General features: G+C 48.6%; 1 protein-coding gene across 1 annotated transcript; it reads left to right on the forward strand.

Moving 5' to 3' along the window:
* The first annotated feature begins 5431 nt into the window (after nucleotides 1-5431).
* On the forward strand, nucleotides 5432-21749 carry LEP (leptin). The gene is made up of 3 exons (XM_069588827.1): nucleotides 5432-5574; nucleotides 17009-17180; nucleotides 19019-21749. Exons 1-3 carry the CDS (start codon nucleotides 5528-5530, stop codon nucleotides 19376-19378), a joined length of 579 nt encoding a protein of 192 aa, XP_069444928.1. The 5' UTR covers nucleotides 5432-5527; the 3' UTR covers nucleotides 19379-21749.
* The last annotated feature ends 1384 nt before the right edge of the window (nucleotides 21750-23133 follow it).

The following is a 23133-nucleotide window of genomic DNA, read 5'->3' on the forward strand; positions in this document are numbered from 1 at the left end:
CTGGAGTCTTCAGCTCAGCTGTCAGAGATGTGTGATCATGAAGTCTCTGTGGTATGTAGTCAGGGTTTATTCCAGGAATGTTTATTGAGGGCCCGCTATGTGCCAGACACTGCTAAAAGCATTTGCTCAAAGCTTCATTTAACCGTTTCTAGAGTCTTTACTATGTTTCAGACCCTGAGCTAGAACTGGGTAGACCCAGTCTTGACTCTCATGGAACTTACTTTCTCATGACAAAGATAAAATCATTGACAAATTAGTAATTAACTGATTGTAGTTTTTGATTCATGCTACGGAGAAGGCAATGGCACTCCACTCCAGTACTCTCGCCTGGAAAATCCCATGGATGGAGGAGCCTGGAAGGCTGCAGTTCGTGGGGTCGCTGAGGGTCGTACATGACTGAGCGACTTCACTTTCATGCATTGGAGAAGGAAATGGCAACCCACTCCAGTATTCTTGCCTGGAGAATCCCAGGGACAGGGGAGCCTGGTGGGCTGCTGTCTATGGGGTCGCACAGAGTCGGACACAACTGAAGCAACTTAGCAGCAGCAGCAGCATGTAGAAAGAAACACGGTGCTCTGACAGATGGTAACAGGGAGGACATCAGTCATTAGCAGAAGTAACTCAGACCATTCATGTACCTGATAGGCATTTATGGAGCCCTCACTATGCATCAGGAGCTGTGCCAGGGGCAGGCAACAGTGAGGGGAATAAGATAATCTTTTCCCTTAGGGAGCTCACTCCTGAGAAGCCACATACATACCAGGAGAACCAGTCCAGTCCACCCACCCATCCGTTCCCACCTTCACACAAATATTTAACTTAGAGAAAGTGAAGTGAAGTCGCTCAGTCGTGTCCGGCTCTTTGTGACCCGTGGACTCTAGCCCACCAAGCTCCTCCGTCCATGGGATTCTCCAGGCAAGAATACTGGAGTGGGTTGCCATTTCCTTTTCCAACGTGAGCCTGCAGCTCATGACTGATCTCAGCGCAAAACCACAAGGGCCAAGGCAGCTGGGAACTGCGGTCTCTAATGATGCCACTTGTTGGGCCCGTCCCTTGACCACGCTGAATTCCAGGCTCTCATCCATAACTTAGAGAAAAATAGCCCATTATTTGACCAAAGTATCCTGTTGCTTTTTTAGTCCAATCTATAAGCTTGTCTAGGTCCTCCTCATTGTGGGTTGAAAGGCACATTTCATACAAGAGAAGGTGCCTGGGATTGCCTAAGATCAGAACAGAGATCTAACCTTTCTCTGCCTTTTTCCTCCTTCAACAGGGCACCAGTAGTGACTCTGCAAAGCCCAGAGCTCTGTGAGGACACCTTCAGACCCTGGCGCACCCACGTGAGCCTGCAGCTCGTGACTGATCTCAGTGCAAAACCACAAGGGCCATGTCAGCTGGGAACTGCGGTCTCTAATGATGCCACTTGTTGGGCCCGTCCCTTGACCACGCTGAATTCCAGGCTCTCATCCATAACAGGGAAATAAGACCCATTTTATCTCTTACTGTGGGTTATTGTCAATCAAGAGACCATGAAAGTGCTTTGAAAAAGAAAAAGCAATATTCAGATTCAAAGGATTAGAATCACTTTTTTTTCACTGTGAGGGTTTTCAAGGTTCAAACAAAAAGGATTTATACGTTTTACTATTTAATAATGAAGTCAAATGTATCAGAAGTTTGATAAAACACCATAGTTGAGTATGCTGTTTAATCACTAAGTCATGTCCGACTCTTTGTGAACCCATAGACTGTAGCCCACTGCGCCCCTCTGTCCATAGGCTTTCCCAGGCAAGAATACTGGCATGGGTTGCCATTTCCTTCTCCAGGGGGTCTTCCCAACCATGGGGATTGAATCTGGGTCTCCTGCTTGGCAGGCAGATTCTTTACCACTGAGCCACCTGGGAAGTATAGCAAGCACTGTTCACTGTATTCACAAGTATTCGCTGTATTTCTCCTCTTTTTCTTCTGAGCTCACAGAACCCCAATTCTTTCAGGAAAGAACAAAGCTTCCTTTCATCTGCCTTGATCTCCCCCAGACCCAGGGGCAGACCTATGATTTGTCTTATCATTCATGGCAATCACCTTCCATGTGGCCCGTGATGGGTTTAAGGATATTTCCCAGTTCCAGTCAATGAGAAATAAGGGAAACTGTGACTTCTCTTGGAGAAGGCAATGGCACCCCACTCCAGTGTTCTTGCCTGGAAAATCCCGTGGATGGAGGAGCCTGGTGGGCTGCCGTCTATGGGGTCACACACAGTCGGACACGACTGAAGCAACTTAGCAGCAGCAGCAGCAGCAGCACTGACTTCGCTTTCCCAACTTGAAATACAATCTCAAGAGGAGAAAATCAGGGGACTTCCCTGCTGGTCCAGTGGTTAAGACTGAGCTTCCACTGCAGGGGGACACTGATTTGATTCCTGGTACGGGAACTAAGATCCCATATGCCACATGGCTTGGTGAAAAAAAAAGAGAGAGAAAATCTTTTGCCTCTGCCCTGCCCTTTGTGAGGTCCTGGTGCCTGGAGAAGTAGCTTCCATCTTCCAACCATGAAGCAATGAGCACAAGGGCACAATGGAAGAACAGAGAATCAGAGGAAACAGGATTCTTGACGATGTCTCCAAGCTACTGCAACCGTCCTCCTCCAGTTATGAGACAATGAAATGCCCTTAATGCTTGAGTCAGTGTTACTTGCTGCCAACTGCATATGTAAATCAGTACAATCTCTGAGGAATGTAGCTTGACAATGTGTTTCTATTTTGAATGCACATACCCTTGAATTCAACAATTCTATTTATCAAGAAATATCCCACAAATATACTCACACTGTGCTCAAATAAGTACTTTTGAGTCTATTAATTAACAACATTATGTATCTAACAATATGGTTAGATTGATTATGGTGCATCTGTATAAATGAAACATACGCTGACTCTAAAATGATTGGCACAACCCTGTGTATTGGTAAGAAATTGTATTCTAGATATATTAGGTGAAAGAAGTGAGATAAATAATGGTTGAAATTGGGCAATGGTACATGGACATTTGTAATGCCATTTTTCCTTATAAGTGTATTGTGGAGATTTAAACTTTTCAAAAAAAAAAAAAAAGCAGAGGCAAGGGGCAAGAACATTAGTGTGAATAATATGAGATTATTTACATGCTCTTAAATATATTTTTAAATTTTATTTTTTATTTTTTGCTATGCTGCGTCTTCATTGCAAAGTGCAAGCTTCTCACTGTGGTAGCTTCTCTTGTTGTGGAGCATAGGCTCCAGGTGCCCAGGGACTCAGCAGTTGCAACACACAGGCTCTAGAGCTTGGGCTCGGGAGTCACATGGACTTTGTTGCTCCCAGCACGTGGAATCTTCCTCAACCAGGGACCAAACCTGCTTCCCTGCACTGGCAGGCGGATTCTCATCCACTGTACCAACAAGGAAGTCCTGCACACTGTTTTTTTTTAAGGAAATAGATATATGAAGGACAGAAAAAGAATATCCATGAAAGGACACACCATAAACTGAGAACAACTACTTTATATCTTTGTTCCTTTTGTTTGTTTGTTTGTTTTTATATATATATTTTTTTCCTTTATTTTAATTTATAATACTGTATTGGTTTTGCCATACATTGACATGAATCCACCACGGGTGTACTCTTTGTTCCTTTTGAATTAAAAAAAAATAATACATTATTCTAACACAACACTGTAAAGCAATTATACTTCAATAAAAACATTAAAAGTAAAAATACTTTATTATATAGTAACATATAATTATAATATAAACATAATTATATAATATAAATATATAAATAGCAATATAATCCTTTATTTAAAATAATTATTAATCAACACAAAATGTAAAAAATAGGTAGGTGATGGGTAGATAGGCAGACAGGCAGTCCACACCCTCACACTGTGGTCTCAAGTGCTACTTGGTGTTCAGGCAATAACTCTGGTCCCAATCTGATCTCTGACCCTTAAAAAGGTGATGGTAAGACAAGTAACCTGAGGCTGCCAGGGCCCCTGCCTGTGAGCTAAGTCTCTGCTTAGAACCAAGTTACAAAGATATTGTGGACAAGAAAAACGTGGTCGTAGTGGATGCTACTGCCTGTATATGAAAATCAACACAAACATTTTCGGGGTGGTGGGGAGGGGATAAAAGATTTTCTTCAAAATGTAATTTCATTGTAGATACTTCTTTAACAGACACATTTCTTTATTTCTTCATTTGACAGTTCTGGGTCTTAGTTTCAGCATGCAGGATGTTTAGCTGCGGCATGAGAACTCTTAGCTGCGGCGTGAGGGACCCAGTTCAGTTCCCTGACCAGGTATCGAAGCTGGAAGATTCTTTCCAGCTCACAAAATAAAGTTATTTTCCTACATCATTAAATATTATTTTATAACATAATTTGTAATGTGTGTATATTGCTGCTATGTGATTTTCAATAACTTGCTAATTTCCTATGCTGAACATTTAGTTGTTGTCCCACCTTTTTAGTGGCAGTGTAATTATAAATCATGGTCGATGCTAACAATTTCTGACTTCACAAACATATAGTACAATATCCTTCCTTTCTTCAATAGATAATTATTAAAAGCAAAACAACCAGGCGCAAACAAACAAAGCAATTATAAAATATCTTTAAAAAGGCATTGGGTAAAATTCAAATGCAGACTAGCTCTTGATGTTAAAGAATTACTCTTGTGTGGTAATGGTCTTGTGATAGAGATAGAAATGCTTCCTTATTTTTCAGAGATAAACACTGAAGTATTTAAGGATGAAACGCCATGATGTTTGTAATTTGCTTTAGAATATTTTCGCCAAAAAAATTAATGATGCAAATATGCAAAATAGTACGTTAAACCTAAATTTGCGATTTTCATTTTTAAATATATCTTAAAAATGAAATTCTTCGTGCAAGGCGCCGGGCTAACAATGTGGGATACAGATGTGAACAAAACGGACCCCTGTGGGACTCGGCGGAGCACACAGATTTTGCGGGAGCACGTTCCCGTTAGGAAGTCTCCGATGCAACAAGACCGGTTTGAGCCTGACTTTCCTCATCCCCTCCACACCATCATCAAGGCAGGTGTGAGGCGCCCGGCCGGTCGCTCTTGCCAACCCCGGGTTTCCCCGGGGGCCCAGAGCCGTCGGGTCCCGCCGCCCAGCGGAGCTGGCTGCTCCGGCCTCAATGTCGGGGCGCCACCGCCCCCAACCGGCTCAGAGGAACCCCTCACCGCCACCATGTCCCAGGCGGCCGTTCCCCGAGGCCCGAGGGTCAGATCCTGGGGCCACCTCGAGGATTTCTCACACCTGCCCAGCCGCCCCCAGCTTTTCAGGCGATACCAGAGGGTGGGCGTGGGGCTCCTGGCGCATCCGAGTCCCTCCCTGGAGGCCCCGACCCACGGCCGCCCGGCCCGACGCTGCCCCGCCGCCCCGCAGGGCGGGAGCTGGCGCTGCGGGTGCGCCCCGGCCTGCCGGGCAGTTGCGCAAGTTGCGCTTCGGCGGCTATAAGAGGGGCGGGCAGGCATGGAGCCCCGGAGGGATCGAGGAATCGCGGCGCCAGCAGCGGCGAGGTAAGTGCCCGGCGCTCTCCTTGCTCCTTCTCCGCCGGTCTTTCTTGGCAGGCCACCCAGCCCAGTCCACCCGGGACCCTGGGGAAACTGAGGCGGGCGAAGGGCAGGGCGGACAGCTTGGTTCTGGATTAGGGTAACTTTGCACCAGAGTTCTAACCGGTGGGAAGGCAGCTGGGAGCCGGGGAACGCTAGCTTTGGGGTTGGGCTCTGCCTGCCCTTGGGGCAGGAATCAGCGCTCCAGGAGCCAGCCTGGGCCCCAGGAGACTGCCAGAGCCTCCAGCCCTGCCTTTGACATGCTTTAGAAATGGCCTTGAGCACACCCCCAAAGATCAGGATACCCCGCCCCCTTGTGCAGGGGACATGCGTTGAGTTTCTGAGGAGTGTGAGTGCTGAAGGTGTACAAGAAAGAAGTCTTTGTCTGCAGGTGAGAATTCAGGCAACGTTTTCTAGCAGAGTTTCTGACTTGGAAATGCTAAGGATTGTATAAAACCCAGGCCCATAGGATGGAGATGAGGAAGTAGGGGTGAGCAGAAAAACTGGGAGAACCCAAATCTCCCAAAGAAATTATGAAAGATCTCACTGCATCTGTCCTCAAAGTCATGAGAACTGCCTTCTACACTATGGATAAAATAGGGTTCCTTTGGGGTGACCAAACAGGGGATCATGGGAAAGGCCTGTTAAACTTTTCCCACCTTAACCATTTCTGTAGCCAAAACTGATAAATGCACACTATTGGCAGGTGGGCCCCCCGGTGACACCTACCAGGCCTGCCTTCTCTCCTGGCTTGGTTTCAATTTCATGGGGGGTGGGTTTGCCTTCACACTCCAGTTTCTATAGCTTAAAGATGTGGCACTTTGGAAAAGTGAATTCTTAAATACAGTTCAATCCAAGTGACACTCGATGGTGACCTGGTTGTCATTTGAGAATAGCAGCCTTGGAGGGGATGGGAAGGTAGTCTGCAGGGGAGGCGAGGCAGAGGGCAGGGACTGGAAGGCACCACCCCAGATGCAAGAGGTCAAAGATTCCCCATGCTGTCCTCTGTCCAGCTTCTGGTGTTTGCTCTGTAGAGCCTAAGGTGGCAGTGCAGTGGGTAGCTAGGACCAGGTGGGAGAGAGGGTACCCAGTCTCTTCCCACCAGGACAGTGTGCAGAGCCATGGTTGGTTCCACTCCAATGCCCTCCTGAGCAGGAAGGTCTTGCTGATCTTTTTTCTCATGTAGGCAGAGCGAGAAGGCATGAGAAAAGCAGTGGGTGTGACTCGGTTCTTTCCTTTTCAAGCAGTTGGACATTGGGCTGAGGGGAACATTTCCATGTTGGCCAAAGGAGCATCCCTCTCATATTTTGTACATCTTATGCCCAAAATAACTCTTCTTGGTATTTGGGGGAAATATTTTCCTCCCCCTCCATTCCAGGAAATGGCTCCAAGCGCCAAGGACAGAGCCAAGGAGATTGCAATGAATTCCTGCCCGTCAGCCACAGGCGGATGCCTCTCGCGTCTGAGTGGCCTGTGCAGGGTGTGGAGGTGACCGCTTGGGAGAACCTGAGTCTTTGTCCCCACTCCAACCTAGATGCCACTTAGGGGGACGTGGTGGTGGTGGTCAGTGTGAGTCAGAGAGAGATTAGGGCTCCAGGGATGGGAAATCCTCATGGTGTGTGTATCCTTCAAACGCATGCATGTAATTGAAAGGAAAACCGAGCCAATTTCTCCTGCAGTCAGTCAGTTAGTAGGCCCTATTCCCACCAGCAGTAGGAGTCCAGTGACAACAGCTCCCTCCTGGCCTGCCAGCAAGAGCCTTGGAATTCTTCTTTGTCCACACAGTTGTCTCAGAGAAGTAGAAAGAGAGGATGTTTCGGCTTAAAAACAACATACCTGCCGCCTGGGCCCACAGAATCCTTTGCACTTCATGTGTGACAGCAGATGTGCCTTGCTTCTCAGCAAACGGCATTTTACCATCTTTCCTGCTCCATTCATCCATCAGCTCTCTGGAATGATCAGTGTCGATGCTGATATCTCATCCACCCCACAGAAGATTTTATTCCCATCTGTGCACACACTGAGTGTGTACTCTGGGGTACTCCAGACTGGGTGTGCCAAGGAAGACGTGAAGAAGCCACAGGGAAGACAGGCTGGGCAGAGCAAAGACCTCTGAGAAGGGCAGGAGGCCCAGAGCACAGTAGGAGGAGCCAGGCTGATGAATGGGACCAAGACAGGGAGTATCTGGGACAATAGTTAAAATGGAACAGAGATCAGGAAGCTGAATGGGAATAGGGGCCCATGTTGTGTTAGAGGACACTTGTGCGGTGCAAGAAGCCGTGAAAAGGAGATCAGGGTTCTGCAGCACTTTCTGTCTTCATTAAGAAAGCTTCTTAGGAATTCCTGCTGGGCAAAACTGAATTCTAGATGGACTTTAAAATGGGAGCAGCCTAACCATCTAGAGGTAGGTTAACCTCATTAGATAATGAAAACCAGAGATGGGAAATATTTCATTCATTCATTCCACAAACATTCAGTGAGGACCTACTCTGTGCCAAGGCTTTGGCGGAGATGTTGAACAAGTGACATGTTCACCACTCCTGGACCCAAGCAGACATCAATAATTGATCTTGGCACCTTGTCCCTCTCATACTGGAGGGAGTATCAGATTCCTCTCCACTCAGCACTCCAAGGAACCACTAAAAACTGATCAGAGTTGACACAGGAATTGAAACCTATTTGTTGTCCCTGATGAGATCAAATCTAAGGGTAGTTTCTGATGAACAGAAAAACTATAACCCTTGCACTTGCATTCTGGCTACCAACTAAGTATGTTACCCTGATTTCTCAACCAGGCTCCTTCTTGCAAATAGGAGAAAATCACTCATGCTAGCTCAGTGTTTTCAACTGTATATTGCAACCAACATTTATAACCAGAATGGAGACTCTCCAGTGTGCATCACCCATAGTGAAGATGAATTTTATTTCCTGACACTTGTTTTTCTTACAGGTGTATCTGTATGTCTCCTGGATAAAAAAAAAAAACAACATATATTCAGAAAGTTGAAAACTACTCAAGTGAGCAGTATATGTGAGAGTATCTCACCCTTGAGGCTAAGGACAGGGCGAGCCTAGAACCAACAAGGACAGGAACCAGAAAGAAGGTCAAGAAAAACCACAAGCACTGACTTTAATCCACATGCCCCCTCCCCCAAGTGGGTAGAGGGACCCTGGTCTCTCTTAACTAATCCGTGCATGTGAGGTCAGCCATGGCGACCCTTGAGTTTCTGAGTCTTCATCAGAGGCAAACCGGACACCTCAGAGCATACTTTAAATTTCTGGGAGAGATGTTAACTGACCCAATCAGGACCTGGAGGAGGAAAGGGAAGAGAAAAGAGTATTCTGCTTCTCTTGCCCACTGTTGTTCATGCAAACATCACCTCCAGGATTCGTGTGTGTGTGTGTGTGTGTGTGTGTGTGTCCGGCATAGGGCAGATCCCCCGGAAGGTCCCGGCCACCCATAGAATCAAGCCCAGGACATTCTAGCTCTCCAGCCTCACACACACTACTCTTCTACCCTATTGAATTCTCTCAGACCCACCGTGGTATATCCCAACTCCACGCTGTCCCCTTGGCCTGGAATGCCCTGCTTGCTTCCCTCCCCCTGGGGAACTCCGGTCCTTCAGGTCTCAGTGCAAAGCTATCTCAGCTGCCCAGAGTCAGCCCTTTTCCCTGTGTTCCCCTAGCTCCAGGTTCCTTCCCTTATAACTTTCACCAGGTTGTATTAAAATGAGTTGTTTAAGCTTCTATCTGTTCCACTGGATTCTGAAGAACTCAGAGCACCCAAACGTCTCTCTCTCCTTCATCATTTGTCCTTTTCTTCGTCCCCAAGTCCCTTCCTACTTAGAGTTAGGGAGCAAGGAATGAAGGAAGGCTGAGAGGGAATAATGTAAGGGAACCAACAGGATAGATTTCTACAGGGAGAGAGAAGGCATAGAATACCCGAAGCTTTCTCCTTAAAATGAATAGTAAATACCACGTTCAATTCAGTTCAGTTCAGTCGCTCAGTCGTGTCTGACTGTTTGCGACCCCATGAACCGCAGCACTCCAGGCCTCCCTATCCATCACCAACATTACCAAATACCACATTACCTGAATTTAATTTGCTCTAACAAACCAAAGATCATTGGAGTTGTTGTTCAGTTGCTCAGTTGGATCTGACTCTTGGTGACCCCATGGACAGCAGCACACCAGGCTTCCCTGTCCTTCACCATCTCCCAGAGCTTGCTCAAACCCAAGTCCATTGAGTCAGTGATGCCCTCCAACCATCTCATCCTCTGTCCTTATCTTTCCTAGCATCTAGGTGTTTTCCAATGAGTCAGCTCTTCACATCAGGTGGCCAAAGTACTGGAGCTTCCGCTTCAGCATCAGTCCTTCCAATGAATATTCAGGATTGATTTCCTTTAGGATTGACTGGTTTGATCTCCTTGCAGTCTAAGGGACTCTGTTGGCTGGAGAAGAAGGAAGAGAGAAAGCTGTATCAGGCCCCTTGCTTACCTCTGTTACCTTCTACGGTGAGAAGGCAGAGGAGTTTGCATAGCTCAAAGCTAGTGGCCTTTACCAGCAAATGCCTGTGACCTGGAGCTTTCCCTATTCCCCCACCACTCCCTCCACTGCTAGAACCCGCGGTAGGCCTGCCCTGGGCCCAGCTAAACTTCTAGTGTGTGTGTGTGTGTGTGTGTGTGTGTGTGTGTGTGTGTGTGTCTAGAGAAACACCTCCTACCTTGACATGGAGGCCCTCACTTGGTCTGCTGCATCCCCCAGGACAGGAGGGAAGGTGAGGGAGCTTACTTCTGGAGGCCACCAGCTTCTTGGGGAACCAAGAGGCAAGCTTGTCTGTGGAGAAGGAGGTGCTGCAGGGAACTGCCAAGTGGGGGAGCAAGGCCTGCAGTCAACCGTGGATGAGTAGAGGGGGGACCAGTGCCCAGGACCCAGGTGAAGTCACAGCAGGGGTCGTGGCGGGGTTGATGGCAAGGTTACAAGATCCTCTTCCATTAGCCTTGAGCCTGTTTTCTGTGATTACATTTCATTTTCTAGTGCTCCCCTGGGGGTAGGGGGTGGAGCTCATTCACTGGTTTCTCTCTTTTCTTCTCCAGTGGCCCCTTGGCAGGGGATGCTGGTAGACCTGATGAGGCGCTGTCAGGTCTTAATTCAAGGAGAGGAAAGGCAGTCTGCGGCACACGTTCGTTAGCTGGCAGGGCGTCTGGAGGATGCAGAGAACAGAGCGGGTGGTGGGGGAGCCAGCGGAATGGAGGGGAGACCTCAGAGTGGAGAGCAAGCCTCCCCACTCCTGAGCTGCACACACAGCCCAGACACCCCCTACTCTCTCCCAGTAGTGCTCCCTTCCTCTCCAGGCTCAACATTTCAGCAGTTCTTCTGAGAAAATGACAGCTCCTTAAACATTTAAAACTTCTAGAGGGAAAAGGCTTTGCAGCCCAGGCAGATGGCTGACACCTGCCTTTTCCCCTCATGACTCCTCCCACCTCCGCTCTCTACTCACTCTAGTCAGTGGCTCCAGCCAGCACTCCTGGGTCTGTGTCTGCAGCACCTCCTCCCCTTTTTTTTCCTGCACTGAGACCCACCCCCCCCCCCAAGTTCCAGCTGTCAGCAGGACAGGCCCATCTGAGGTCCCACCAGTACTAGCGAATCAGCATGAATGCTAGTTCATCAAACCTCTCCTCATGCCTTTCCCAATTTCCAGCTGTCTCCTTCTTGTCACCTGGGCTGCAGGCCTAAGCCTGGAAGTGATCAGAGCGCCTCACTTCCACAGAAAGAAGCCTGGCCTCCCTGTCTGGCACTCACAGCTCCACCCCTCCCATCACATCTCCCATGCCAGCCAGGAGCCACCGTTTTCTGAGCCCTCTCCTGGGGCTTCCCCTGTCCTCCACCTTCACAGACCCAATCCCGCTTGTCCATTCTCAGAGTGTTAGTCGCTCAGTCTGTCTGACTCTTTGTGACCCATGGACTGTAGCCTGCCAGGCTCCTCTATCCATGGAATTCTCCAGGCAAGAATACTGGAGTGGGTTGCCATTCCCTTCTCTAGGGGATCTTCCCGATCCAGGGATTGAACACAGGTCTGCATTGCAGGCGGATTCTTTACCGTCTGAGCCACAGGGAAGCCCCCACATTCTCAAGGCCCTTATTAAATGCCACCTCCTCCAAGATGCTTCCTCCATTCCCTCACTGGAATTAACAGTGACAACGGCTAATGTGTATTGGGATTGACCATGTGCCAGGCACAGAGCAAGCATTCTCCATCACATAACAGCCACAGGTAGGAATTATGATTTGTTTCATCCCCATTTTACAGCTAAGCAAACGGAGTCTCCAAGAGACCAGCAAACTTTCCCAAGGCCCTATGCTCCAACTGAAACATAGTTCTGCTGAACTCTAGAGCTCATAGTTTTACTCATGAGTCCCTCCCTTGAGTTATTCAAGGCATTTTATTTCTTTAAACATTCTTCCTTGCATTGTATTGATAGTTAATTAGGTAAATTCTGAAACCTGTTGTTGAAGAGCACAACAGTTTTGTTCTTTAGTTTTATTTTTAACAAATAACATATGTAAGTAGTTGACAATGCTGAATACTATGGTGTACTACCTGGGCTTCCTGGGAAAACCACCAGTTCAGCCCCAACCATCCCCACTCCTAATCCCACTTTCCTGTGGTTACATGTCTCTTTCATCTCTGCCTCTGGCCCACAGTGGGCCATCCATACATGCTAGATGTCAATCATCAAATAGATGTTGAGTAACTGTTATGCTTCCAATAGTCATGTACGGATTGAGAGCTGGACCATAAAGGAGACTGAACACTGAAGAACTGATGCTTTTGAACTGTGGTCCTGGAGAAGACTCTTTAGAGTTCCTTGGACAGCAAGGAGATCCAACCAGTCAATCCTAAAGGAAATCAACCTTGACTATTTATTGAAAAGACTGATGTTGAAGCTGAAGCTCCAATAATTTGGCCACATGACGAAAAGAATTGACTCATTGGAAAAGACTGATGCTGGGAAAGATTGAAGGCAAAAGGAGAAGGAGGAGACAGAGGATGAGGTGGTTGGATGACAACACTGATTCAACGGACGTGAATTCGAGCAAACTCTGGGAGAGAGTGAGGGGTGGGAAGCCTGGCCTGCAGCAGGCCATGGGGACTCAAAGAGTCGGGCGCGACTCAGCGGCTGAACAACAACGGCAAAACTACTGTGTGTCCAGTGCTGTGCTCAGTGAAGTTGTCATTGCTGTACTGCTCCTACCAGCCATTCCCCACGAACTGAAAGTCTCAGGCCACGGCCAGGCCCCACCCTGGTAGTGACGCTGAAGTGAACCAAAAAAGACTCAATGTCTGATCAAGTCTGATGTCTGTGTCCAGGTGAATAAATTCATTAGCATTAAGTTTGGCCACGTTTAGCAGAGATCCAAAATAGCAGTGGTTTCACCAAGACAGAGGCGACGTCTCTCGCACGCTCAGCACAAGTCCGGGGATAGGTGGTCCACGCCAGTGCATCATCTCAGCTCCAGGAAGTGCTCAGGGGCCTGGCCACCTCCAGCTGCCTATGTCACCATTCACACAGTGAGGCCGTCATCCTTATGATTCGAGAGGCACGAGAACGCAGGATGTACATGTGTGCTAAGTCGATTCAGTTGTGTCTGACTTTTTGCAACCCAGTGGACTGTAGCCTGCCAGGCTCCTCTGTCCATAGGGTTCTCCAGGCAAGAATACTGCATGGGGTGCGATGCCTTCCTCCAGGAGATCTTTCTGACCCAGGGGTCGAGCCACCATCTCTCACATCTCCAGCATTGGCAGGCAGGCTCTTTACCACTAGTGCCACCTAAGAAGCCCAGGAGCACAGACTACCGCATCCGTAATTCAGGCATCAGGATGGAGGAGGGGGCAGGAAAGGGAGGAGCAAAGGCACAGGGCGTGAGAACTGCACATCGCACTTCTGCTTGTATTCAGTTGGCCAGAATCAGAAGCTCTGAAATAAAGTATTTATTCTGAATGGCCACCTCTCTAAACTTGGATGTTCTGTTAATTCGGAAGAAGGGAGTAGATCCTGGAGACAAATCACCAGCTCTAGCAAAAGGGTTAGATGTGTAGATAGGACTTCTCTGGTAGTGCAGTGGTTAAGACTCCATGCTTCCAATGCAAGGGACACAGGTTTGATCCCTTGTTGGGGAACTAAGATCCCATGTGCCTCAAAGTGCAGCAAAAAAAAAAAAAAAATTAATTAAAAGGGTTAGATGTGTTGATGTGTGTATGTGCACACCCGAGTATGATGTGTTACACACGTGAGCAAGTGGTTTCATGTTGTGTGTGGGGGTGGACTGGGGTCTCCTCATCACTTTGATCTCAGATGGGCCTGTTACACGTTCTCTCTGCAGCACCCCCAGGGGGCTCCCCTAACCCTGGCCTCTCCTCTTAGGCAGGCTTACTCAGCAGCAGCTTCTCAATTCCACATCTCAAGGAACTGTGATTTATTTTCAGTGCCCACTGAAGCGTATTATCCATGGTGATCGAGGGGGCTAGTAAAACTGTTTTTTCACTCAGGTATTATAAGGTGGCCATGATGTGCGAGTGACTATGATCAGAGTTAATCTGGTAATAAATTCTCTAGGGAAGGAGGGTGTCATTAATACATAAATCCTAGAAAAGGTTACCACTCAATTTTGTGCCTCAGGGGGAGGACCCCGAAATACCAGGCACCCTCTTGAAATGCCCAGGGAAGGCAAGGGGCCAAAGGCTAGATTCAGGATTGGCTACAGGTAGTGTTGCCAAAGCATTTCCAGTTCTGCCAAGTAATTACACAATTTAACAAAAAAGCTGACATTTTCCCCCTGTCCCCCACCCCCATCCTCCACCTACACCCTTACACACACACACATACACAGAGCAGACAGGGACTTTACAGGTGCTTTTCAATTACCCTTTGAGCCAAGTGATGTTATTTGTTCCATTTCACTGATGGGAACTGATGATTTAGGGAATTAAATCTTGCCCAGAGATACTCGGTGAATAAGGGCGGAGCCCACTGATGAAGCTTTGGTGTCTAACCACTGGCTTCCACTTTTGCTAGGGTTTCCTGGGCTCATGCTGAGGGATTAGCACTATTTAATTCCGTTCCTTAAGCATTTGGTGGAAATGTCTACTCAGAGAATGAGGAGTTAATAGAGGTAGTATTGAATTTTTAGGAGCCAAAACAAGCACAAAACCATTTGAAGTACCCTCTCTCAAATTACTTATATATTTCATACATGAAATAGTTATGGGGGTACAATCTCTTAGCTTCATCCTAGAATAGAGCAGGGTGTTTGTTCCCAAGTGCCACGATCCCAGGAGCTGCCCTTGGTCAGACATCAGGGTGGCTTATAATTTGGGCTTTTCTCCAGGCTTCCCTTAAAGCCTGGAGAAACTGGTGGGGTGGGGTAGAAAGTGTTCCAGCTTTTCTGGGTGTGGCACCTTTGGCTATGAATCCTAGCTTCGCAGCTTACTTGTTTGACTTTGGACAAGTTAGCATGTTTTCTTGGGTTTCATGTTTTCCCGTTGATAAAATTCAGATTTTAAAAAACCCCATACTTTTGATCAAGCATTATAATATAGAAATAGACTGCTTCTTTCTTGTTTTGAATTAATGATTTAGTTTTGGTTGTGCTAGATCTTTGTTGCTACGTGTGAGCTTTCTCTAGTTGCGGAGCACCAGGGCGACTTCGATGCGTGAGCTTCAGTAGTTGCAGCACCTGGGCTCAGTAGCTGTGACTTGAGGGCTCTAGAGCGCAGGCTCAGGAGTTCTGGCTCGTGGGCTTAGCTGCTCCACCACATGTGGAATCTTCCCAGACCAGGGAGCCAACCTGTGTCTCCTGCATTGACTGGTAGATTCTCATCCACTGTACCATCAAGAAAGTTCCAAAGCTTATTTATTTTCTTTTCTTGCTTGTGGGATATTAGTTCCCCAACCAGGGATTTAACCTGGGCCACCATGGTGAAAGCACCAAATTCTAACCACTGTACCACCAGGGAATCCCCAAGACTGCTTACTTCTATTATAGTGTCAGAATATGAATTATACTAATATTGCCACCTATGGACAGAAAATACATTACCTGTTTTCAATCAAGACCCAGATGAAGCAGAACACAAAAAGCGGAGATGAACTTCTCTGCCATCTCCAAAACCTTCCTGTTAATACTTAACACCCGTGGTCATTCTTTCAGGCTCATCCACACATACTTAGCATGGATCACTTGGGCACAGACTTGCAGGCATTTAACTTGATTACCTTTTGCCTCATGTATCTCTTTAAAACTTCACCGCTTAATCAAGGATCCGCACATTGTGAGTGTTAGAATTCACGGTTCCGTGACTTTGGAAGTGTCAGGCATCCTGAGTGAACACGGTGGGCTGAGCATGTGCTCTCTCTGGCCGTCAGGTCTTCGCACCAGCTGCTGTCCTGGCCACTTAACGGCCACCACTTTATACTCTTCCGAACCCCTCATTGGCCTTCGATACCCAGCTCAGGTGACGCCTCTTCCCACGGAGGCCACTTTGCAATCCTGCGATATCTTGTCCTTGCAGAGCTCTTTCTTAAAAACATACATATATATTATTTATTCTTAATTGAAGGATAATTGCTTTACAATATTGTGTTGGTTTCAGCCATACTTGCAGAGCTCTTTCCTCCTGTGTTGTTATGGCCTGTTTACTATCTTCCCTATTAAACTGGAAACACTTTGAGAGTAAAAAACATCCGTTGTTCACTGTGGCATCCTTGGTGCCCAGCACTGCGTCTGACATCAGACCTTCTGTAAGTGGCTGTTGGAGTCAGGCTCCCAATGGGAGAGAAAGGAAGTAATAAAGCCAGTAGTAAATGCCATCACGGAGGTATCGGCGTGCTGCTGTGAGAGAGTAATGAAGAGGACAGTCACATAATCTCTAATAATAGGGTAGTAATAGAGAACCTTTCACAACTCCTTTAAAGCTCTTTCACGCGCATTATCTAATTTGATCCTCATAAAACCCTGGAGATAGGTACATTGCAGGGGATACAGGGGGAGTTTTTAGCGGTTATGGGATATGCCTGAAGTCATGCAGCTATTAAATGTCTGGATTCAAACCAGACCTTAAAAGCCCGCCGTCCATCCGCTCATGCCCTGGCTCACTGCTGTGTGGTCTACAGCACACCTCACTGTGGTTTTCTTGATTCCACCGCACCTCTCTCCAGGGGAATGCATTTCATTACTGTTATTTCTAGACAATGAATTATCTTTGAGGAGATGATAGCCACGGCAGACAGCAAATCTCGTTGTTATCCGCATCCAAAGATGTGGATGTGGGTGGTAACGGAGCTCATGGGTGTTCTCGGAGAGCTGGCGATGTGCCATGTGTGGTTTCTTCTGTTTTCAGGCCCCAGAAGCCCATCCCGGGAAGGAAAATGCGCTGTGGGCCCCTGTACCGATTCCTGTGGCTTTGGCCCTATCTCTCCTACGTGGAGGCTGTGCCCATCCGCAAGGTCCAGGATGACACCAAAACCCTCATCAAGACGATTGTCACCAGGATCAATGACATCTCACACACGGTAGGGAAGGACAGGGAGATGAGGTAGAACCGTGGCCATCCCGTGGGGGACCCCAGAGGTTGGCGGAGGAGGCTGTGCAGCCTTGCACAGGGCCCCAGCGGCCTGGACACCCCCACTAGCGTACAGACAACTCCTCTCCTCATCCACTTCCCTTGCCTCCCACCTTCTCACTCTCCTCCCTCCCAGACCGGAATCCTAGTGCCCAGGCCCAGAGGGAGTCACAAAGGTCCCGGTGTTCCCTTGGCAGGTGGCCAGAACCCCAGCAGCACTCCCTCTGGGCCTCCATCTCATTTCTAGAATGTTTTAGTCATTAGGCATTCTTCCTGGCTGGTAGCTGAGCTCCAACTCTGCGAAGCTTCTCCTCATCACTGCCAGCCCTCCCATCAAGCCCTCTTCAGATACAACCCTCTGTGTTTTTGCAAACAGTTATCAGTGTCTCTTGGGGCATTTTTTCTGAGGTCCACAAGCTCAGACCTGCAACCACAGATGAGGTCTGTATTTAGAATGAGGGAGATGAAGTGTGACTTCTCACCCTTCTGTTCTCTGTCTGTAAAGTCTTAAGCTGGTCAGCTTCCACAAGGTCTTTAAACTCCAGTTTCCTCATCTAGAAAATGAAAGTGGGAAAGTGTTAGTTGCTCAGTCATGTCCAACTCTTTGAGACTCCATGAACTGTAGTCTACCAGGCTCCTCTGTCCATGAAATTCTTCAGGCAAGAATACTGGAGTGGCTTGTCATTTCCTTCTCCCAACGAGATCTTCCCAACCCAGGGAATGAACCCGGGTCTTCTGCATTGCAGGCGGATTCTTTACCATCTGAGCCACCAGGGAAACCCATAAGACCTTGTGAAGACTATTAAGATAGTCATCTAGACAACAGGACTATCTTAATAGTCTTCATAAGGTCTTCATGAGACTAAATTAGATAAAGCAAGTGACCCTCCCTGCATACCCTTGCAGAACCAGAACTGTGTGTGCCCTCTTTCAAGGTTTTCAGTCATAACTTTTGATAGCTTCCCACCTTAAAAGCCAACTTGCTAACCTGCATGGAGCAGTCTGGAGACTTCCACATCTCCTGACCACTCTATATTTCTAACAGTGGCTTTGGGCAGCCAGGGAGCAGTTAGGTGGCCAGAAGCAGGGACAGATCAGAAATAGACAGCGTCTGCATTTCCTAGAGAAAAGCCCTTAAATTCCTTGCTTTCAAAACAGTCTTTCAACAAGCTGTACACAATAGATCCAGAGGGGTCGCACAGAGTCAGACACGACTGAAGCGACTTAGCAGCAGCAGCAGCAGCCCCAACCTGTGTGGTGCCAGGATTGATTGCTGTGGGTGGCGGGGGAAGGGAGAGCCCCTCCTGGTAACCAGGGTTACTTGAGCAGAGCAGTGAGCTGGGGCATCGCTGGGGTAATGGCCTGAATCCCTTAGGGAGTGAGACTTCCTGGAGAATCTGACTGTGAGGGAGGAGTCTGCTTGGGGTGGAAGAGCTGGGGACGGGGAATGTATGGAAGACCTCAATGCCTGGGGAAGAAACTCAAGCAGGAAATAGGGTGTCATGGCTTGTTCTATAGCAGAGTCATTTGGAAAAGGGAACAGCCTGCAAAGGCTGGTCTGGAAGCAAAGGGCAGGGTGGTTTGGGAAGGGCAGAAAGATAGGAGCCCAGGACACCAGCTTGGAAGAATGGCGGCCACATGGGCGCAAGAAGTAAGGGTCCAGGGAGGATGGTGTGGAAGGCGGGGGAGGAAGCACCTCTACACTCGAGGGAAAAGCGGAGTTGGGGGAGCTCTGAGGAGCTGCCCTCTCTCCCACTGAGCTCTTGATGTCCCCTTCCTCCTGCATAGCAGTCCGTCTCCTCCAAACAGAGGGTCACTGGTTTGGACTTCATCCCTGGGCTCCACCCTCTCCTGAGTTTGTCCAAGATGGACCAGACATTGGCAATCTACCAACAGATCCTCGCCAGTCTGCCTTCCAGAAATGTGATCCAAATATCTAATGACCTGGAGAACCTCCGGGACCTTCTCCACCTGCTGGCCGCCTCCAAGAGCTGCCCCTTGCCGCAGGTCAGGGCCCTGGAGAGCTTGGAGAGCCTGGGCGTCGTCCTGGAAGCCTCCCTCTACTCCACCGAGGTGGTGGCCCTGAGCCGGCTACAGGGGTCTCTACAGGACATGTTGCGGCAGCTGGACCTCAGCCCTGGGTGCTGAAGCCTTGAAGGCCTCTCTTCCCAAAGTCCAGGGAAGAAACCTGAGCTTCTGGCTGTCTGCAGAAGAGAGCCTATGTGGGCATCCTTTATGCAGGCCAGCGGGCCATTTCTCTCTTGCTCCTCTCAGCTGCTCTTCCAAAGGCAGAAAACTGCGAGCCAGGAAACCAAAGATATAAATACAGGTTCCATGCCCACCAGGAAGGGGGGCCCATCCAGCAAACAGTAGACCGGAGCTGGGATTTTCACAGCAGTCTTCCTCCCTGTTCCAGCTCCCTCTCACTGCATGCTTCAGCATGACCTGGGATGATTTCAGAGCCTTTGGACCATCAAGCAAGATTCCCTCTGAGAATCCAGGGAGCATCATGAAGGCTACAGGCACATACAGCTGGATATTCCCACACAACACACGATGGAAGCATTTATTTATTAATTATGCATTTTATTCTGAATGGATTTGAAGCAAGACACCAGCTTTTCCAGGCTCTTTGGGGTCAGCTGGGGCGAGGGATGCTACTGGGGTGCCCATCAACAGGCCTCGGCGAGGCAAACCCATTTTGAGTGACTTGAGGGCTCTCAAGTTTGTTCTCCAGGGACTGGCTTTGTTTCTACTGTGACTGACTTTACATTACAGTGTTTGCAATGGCATTGCTCTGAATGGATCTCGAAGGACCAAGTTATTTTAAAAAGAAGAAGAAGAATTTTGTCAAGTGTAATATATTGCTGGGTATACCCAGAGGTGGGAAATGTGTTGATGGAAGGGGAGGAGATCCAGAATGTGTTTTCTGAATAACATTTTTGTGATGGACTCTTTGGATGGGGTAAGTCATCTTCTCATCTTTGCAGTTTTCATGAAGAGGAGATGACTCCTTCGGGGGGGATTGTGGGGGCTTGCTAACCATCCATGGATCAAGTGGTGGGGGTACTGAAGCTGAAGGCCATTGGGATAGTGGTGAGCTCTGGCCTTCTCTGACTGTTAGAGAGTGGTCTTGCTCATCAGGAAGTGAGGACCCCACACTGGAAATGGTGATCCCCAGAACAGGGGTCCTTGGTGTGAACGGTCTGGGTTGACCCCACGTTGTATTGATAACATGGTCATGACCTTCTTTGGGATTTGCATGCTCACCCAAAGCAAGGCCATGCTTCCCATCCATTTGGGAAGGATTTTTATTCCAGTGGGAGGGGGAAGTATTCCAGCGTGGGCTTCAGTGGATGGTCCCTCGACCTGGGTCAGCAATGGGTCAGTTGAGGCCCAAGACCCCAGGACCAGCCCCCAGGAGCCTCCTTCTCACTAGTGGTCATGTGCAGCAGAACAAAGGAGGAGGCTTGGGTTTCCCACCATCCTGCCATTGTGATGCAGCCATCACACGACAGGAGGTGGATCGGTCCAAGGAAATTGGAGTCTAAGCAACCAATTTTAAGACTGAGCACCTACTTGTGCTCAGCCTCAACTGGTGCTATGGGCTGAGAAGCTCACCAAATAAATATTAAAATGCAAGCCCTGCCCTCAGGGACCTTGCATTCCAGATGGTAGAATCCCACTCACCAGCATGCAAAGGCTGCCGTTTCACCATGGCAACTGAGCAGCTGAGACAGTGCAGTCCTCAGCAGGTGGGAAATGCTGAGCTGTGGAGGGCAGTGCCCAGGGGCCTACAGGCTAACTGTGCTTGCACTTGGTAGCATTTTTACTTTTCAGGGCACGTCAGCATCTATTACTGTGATGCCACATCCCTTTGAAGCGGGATAACTAAGAAATTAATAAGAAGAAAATACCTAAGACCATATCAGCAGACAGGGGGCAAAACCAAGACTAGAATCCCGGTCCTCTGACCTCCAGAGTGCGCCTTGAGCCAGGTGGTAGTCTCTGGAGATGTGAACAAAGTAGGGCAGGGAGGGCAGGAGTGTTGCAGGAAGAGAGGAGTTCTGAGGCCAATTTTGCAGGTGGTGAGGGAAGTGAATTGCCTGGAGGGAGGAGGCTGTTTTGTTTGAAGCTTTGGTCTGAGACACCGAGGGGAGGTGATAGAGTGAGTAGCTAGTTACAAAGAAAGGCAGAGAAAGGAAAGATGGGAGGGAAGGGTTATGTTGAAGAGGACTTCAGGGGCAAAGATGTTTGCTACTGAAAGAGATAAGGGTGAAAGTTCTAGAACGAGACTCATGTGATGGACAGAGTCAGACCTGCTCGAGAAGATATATCCTGATGATCACAGCCCAGTCAGGCCAGGATGTTTTAAGCCTTTTGCTCACAAAGCCTGGCATGGCACTAGGGCTCGTTCCCAGAGTGTGAAACTTCCAAAATGTAAACGATTGTGTTTTTCTGTAACTTAAAACAATTTTTTTTGTTCTAAAAAGTCCAAATAAATGACCTTTGCCCCTTGGTCCTTGTTTTTGGTTGTCCGCTGTGGAGGGGCTCCAGAAGGGCTGCCTGTGTGTGACAGGGCACCGCCTGGCTGGCCCCAGTCCATCCCTGGGATCAGCTCTGCTGGGGCTTGGCCACAGCCGGCCACCAGTTATTCAGGCTAAAGGATTCCCCCAAAGCCCAGAGCACTTGCTGCACCAGAGGCTATACAGATCAGCCTTGAGAAAAACCAAGCAGCCAACTATTCCAGAAACAAAAACTGAGAAAGGAGCAACTGCAACAAAACCATACATAAAAACATGTGGCCCAGTAACAGAGCAGGTGCACAGACTGGAAGAGACCGGACTGGTCTTGTCCAGGACACAGAGCACAAACACTCAGCTCTGTGATGCAGTTTGCACTTGAGAGTTTCAAAACTCAAGCCCCGGGGAGGACCCAGGGGGCCGGCCCCTCTAAGGCAGTCACTTCCACAGGTGAAAAATTGCTCCTCCAAAAATTGCTGATTTCTCTGGAGAGTTTAATGAGATAATGACCTAGCAGTGTCTGCCTTAAAACAGATTTAAGTGAATTTTCTTCTCTTCACATCACAATTAGCTGCTGCTGCTGCTGCTAAGTCACTTCAGTCGTGTTCGACTCTGCGACTCCATAGACGGCAGCCCACCAGGTTCCTCCATCCCTGGGATTCTCCAGGCAAGAATACTGGAGTGGGTTAGCAGCGGGCTTTAAATGTCAGTGATCCAGGCCCAGGGAACACACCTGTGCAAACCCACCTCCACTAGCTTGGATGGAGGCAGCAGGGGGGAGCAAAGCTCCTGAGGTGGGGGAGACTACAGAAGTGGGGCAGTCCGATGTGGCTAGAGCGTAAGTGGGCTGCTTGGCAGCTTGGGGAAGTGTCTGGCCTCTCCTCTTTAGACTGGAAAAGAGTCCTTTAGCTGAGAATGACAGAAACCCTAAGGCAAACCAACTTAAACAAAAAAGAAATTTTTTGGCCCACATTGCTCAGAAGTTCAGACCTCAGTCCATCTCTTACAACACTTTCCTCAGGGACCTGGAAGGTGCTATGCCGTGATCCATGCCCCTCCCCTCCTGCGTGGGGGGCTGGGGAAGTACAAACGCAGCCTGAGAAGCCCGCCTACCTCCAGCCAGCAGCTGGGGAAGCCAGCCCACAGCCCACAGCAGCAAGGGCCTCCGGGCAGAGGCCTGGGGATGACACTCCCCACTCTGTGAAGTGACTCCCAGGGTCAGAGAAGAAAGGCCTGTTCTTCAAGCTGTGCTGTCAGGATGTTCTCCCTCCTTAGGCATTCTCTCCTGCTCCCCTGAGGCAGCAGCTCATATCTGCCAAACAGCTGGCAGAGTCTGGGAGCAGTGTCTGGTGGCCGTGTTCAATCTCCAAAGGCAAGACT

Source organism: Ovis canadensis, chromosome 4, assembly GCF_042477335.2.
Source record: "Ovis canadensis isolate MfBH-ARS-UI-01 breed Bighorn chromosome 4, ARS-UI_OviCan_v2, whole genome shotgun sequence".
NCBI classification, from domain to species: Eukaryota; Metazoa; Chordata; class Mammalia; order Artiodactyla; family Bovidae; genus Ovis; species Ovis canadensis.

Excerpts from the sequence above, each read along its gene's own strand:
- LEP (XM_069588827.1), top strand. The coding sequence starts at position 5,528 with ATGGAGCCCCGGAGGGATCGAGGAATCGCGGCGCCAGCAGCGGCGAG. Across the intron at positions 5,575-17,008 it reads GCGGCGCCAGCAGCGGCGAG|GCCCCAGAAGCCCATCCCGG; the intron begins GTAAGTGCCCGG and ends TTCTGTTTTCAG. Across the intron at positions 17,181-19,018 it reads TCAATGACATCTCACACACG|CAGTCCGTCTCCTCCAAACA; the intron begins GTAGGGAAGGAC and ends CCTCCTGCATAG.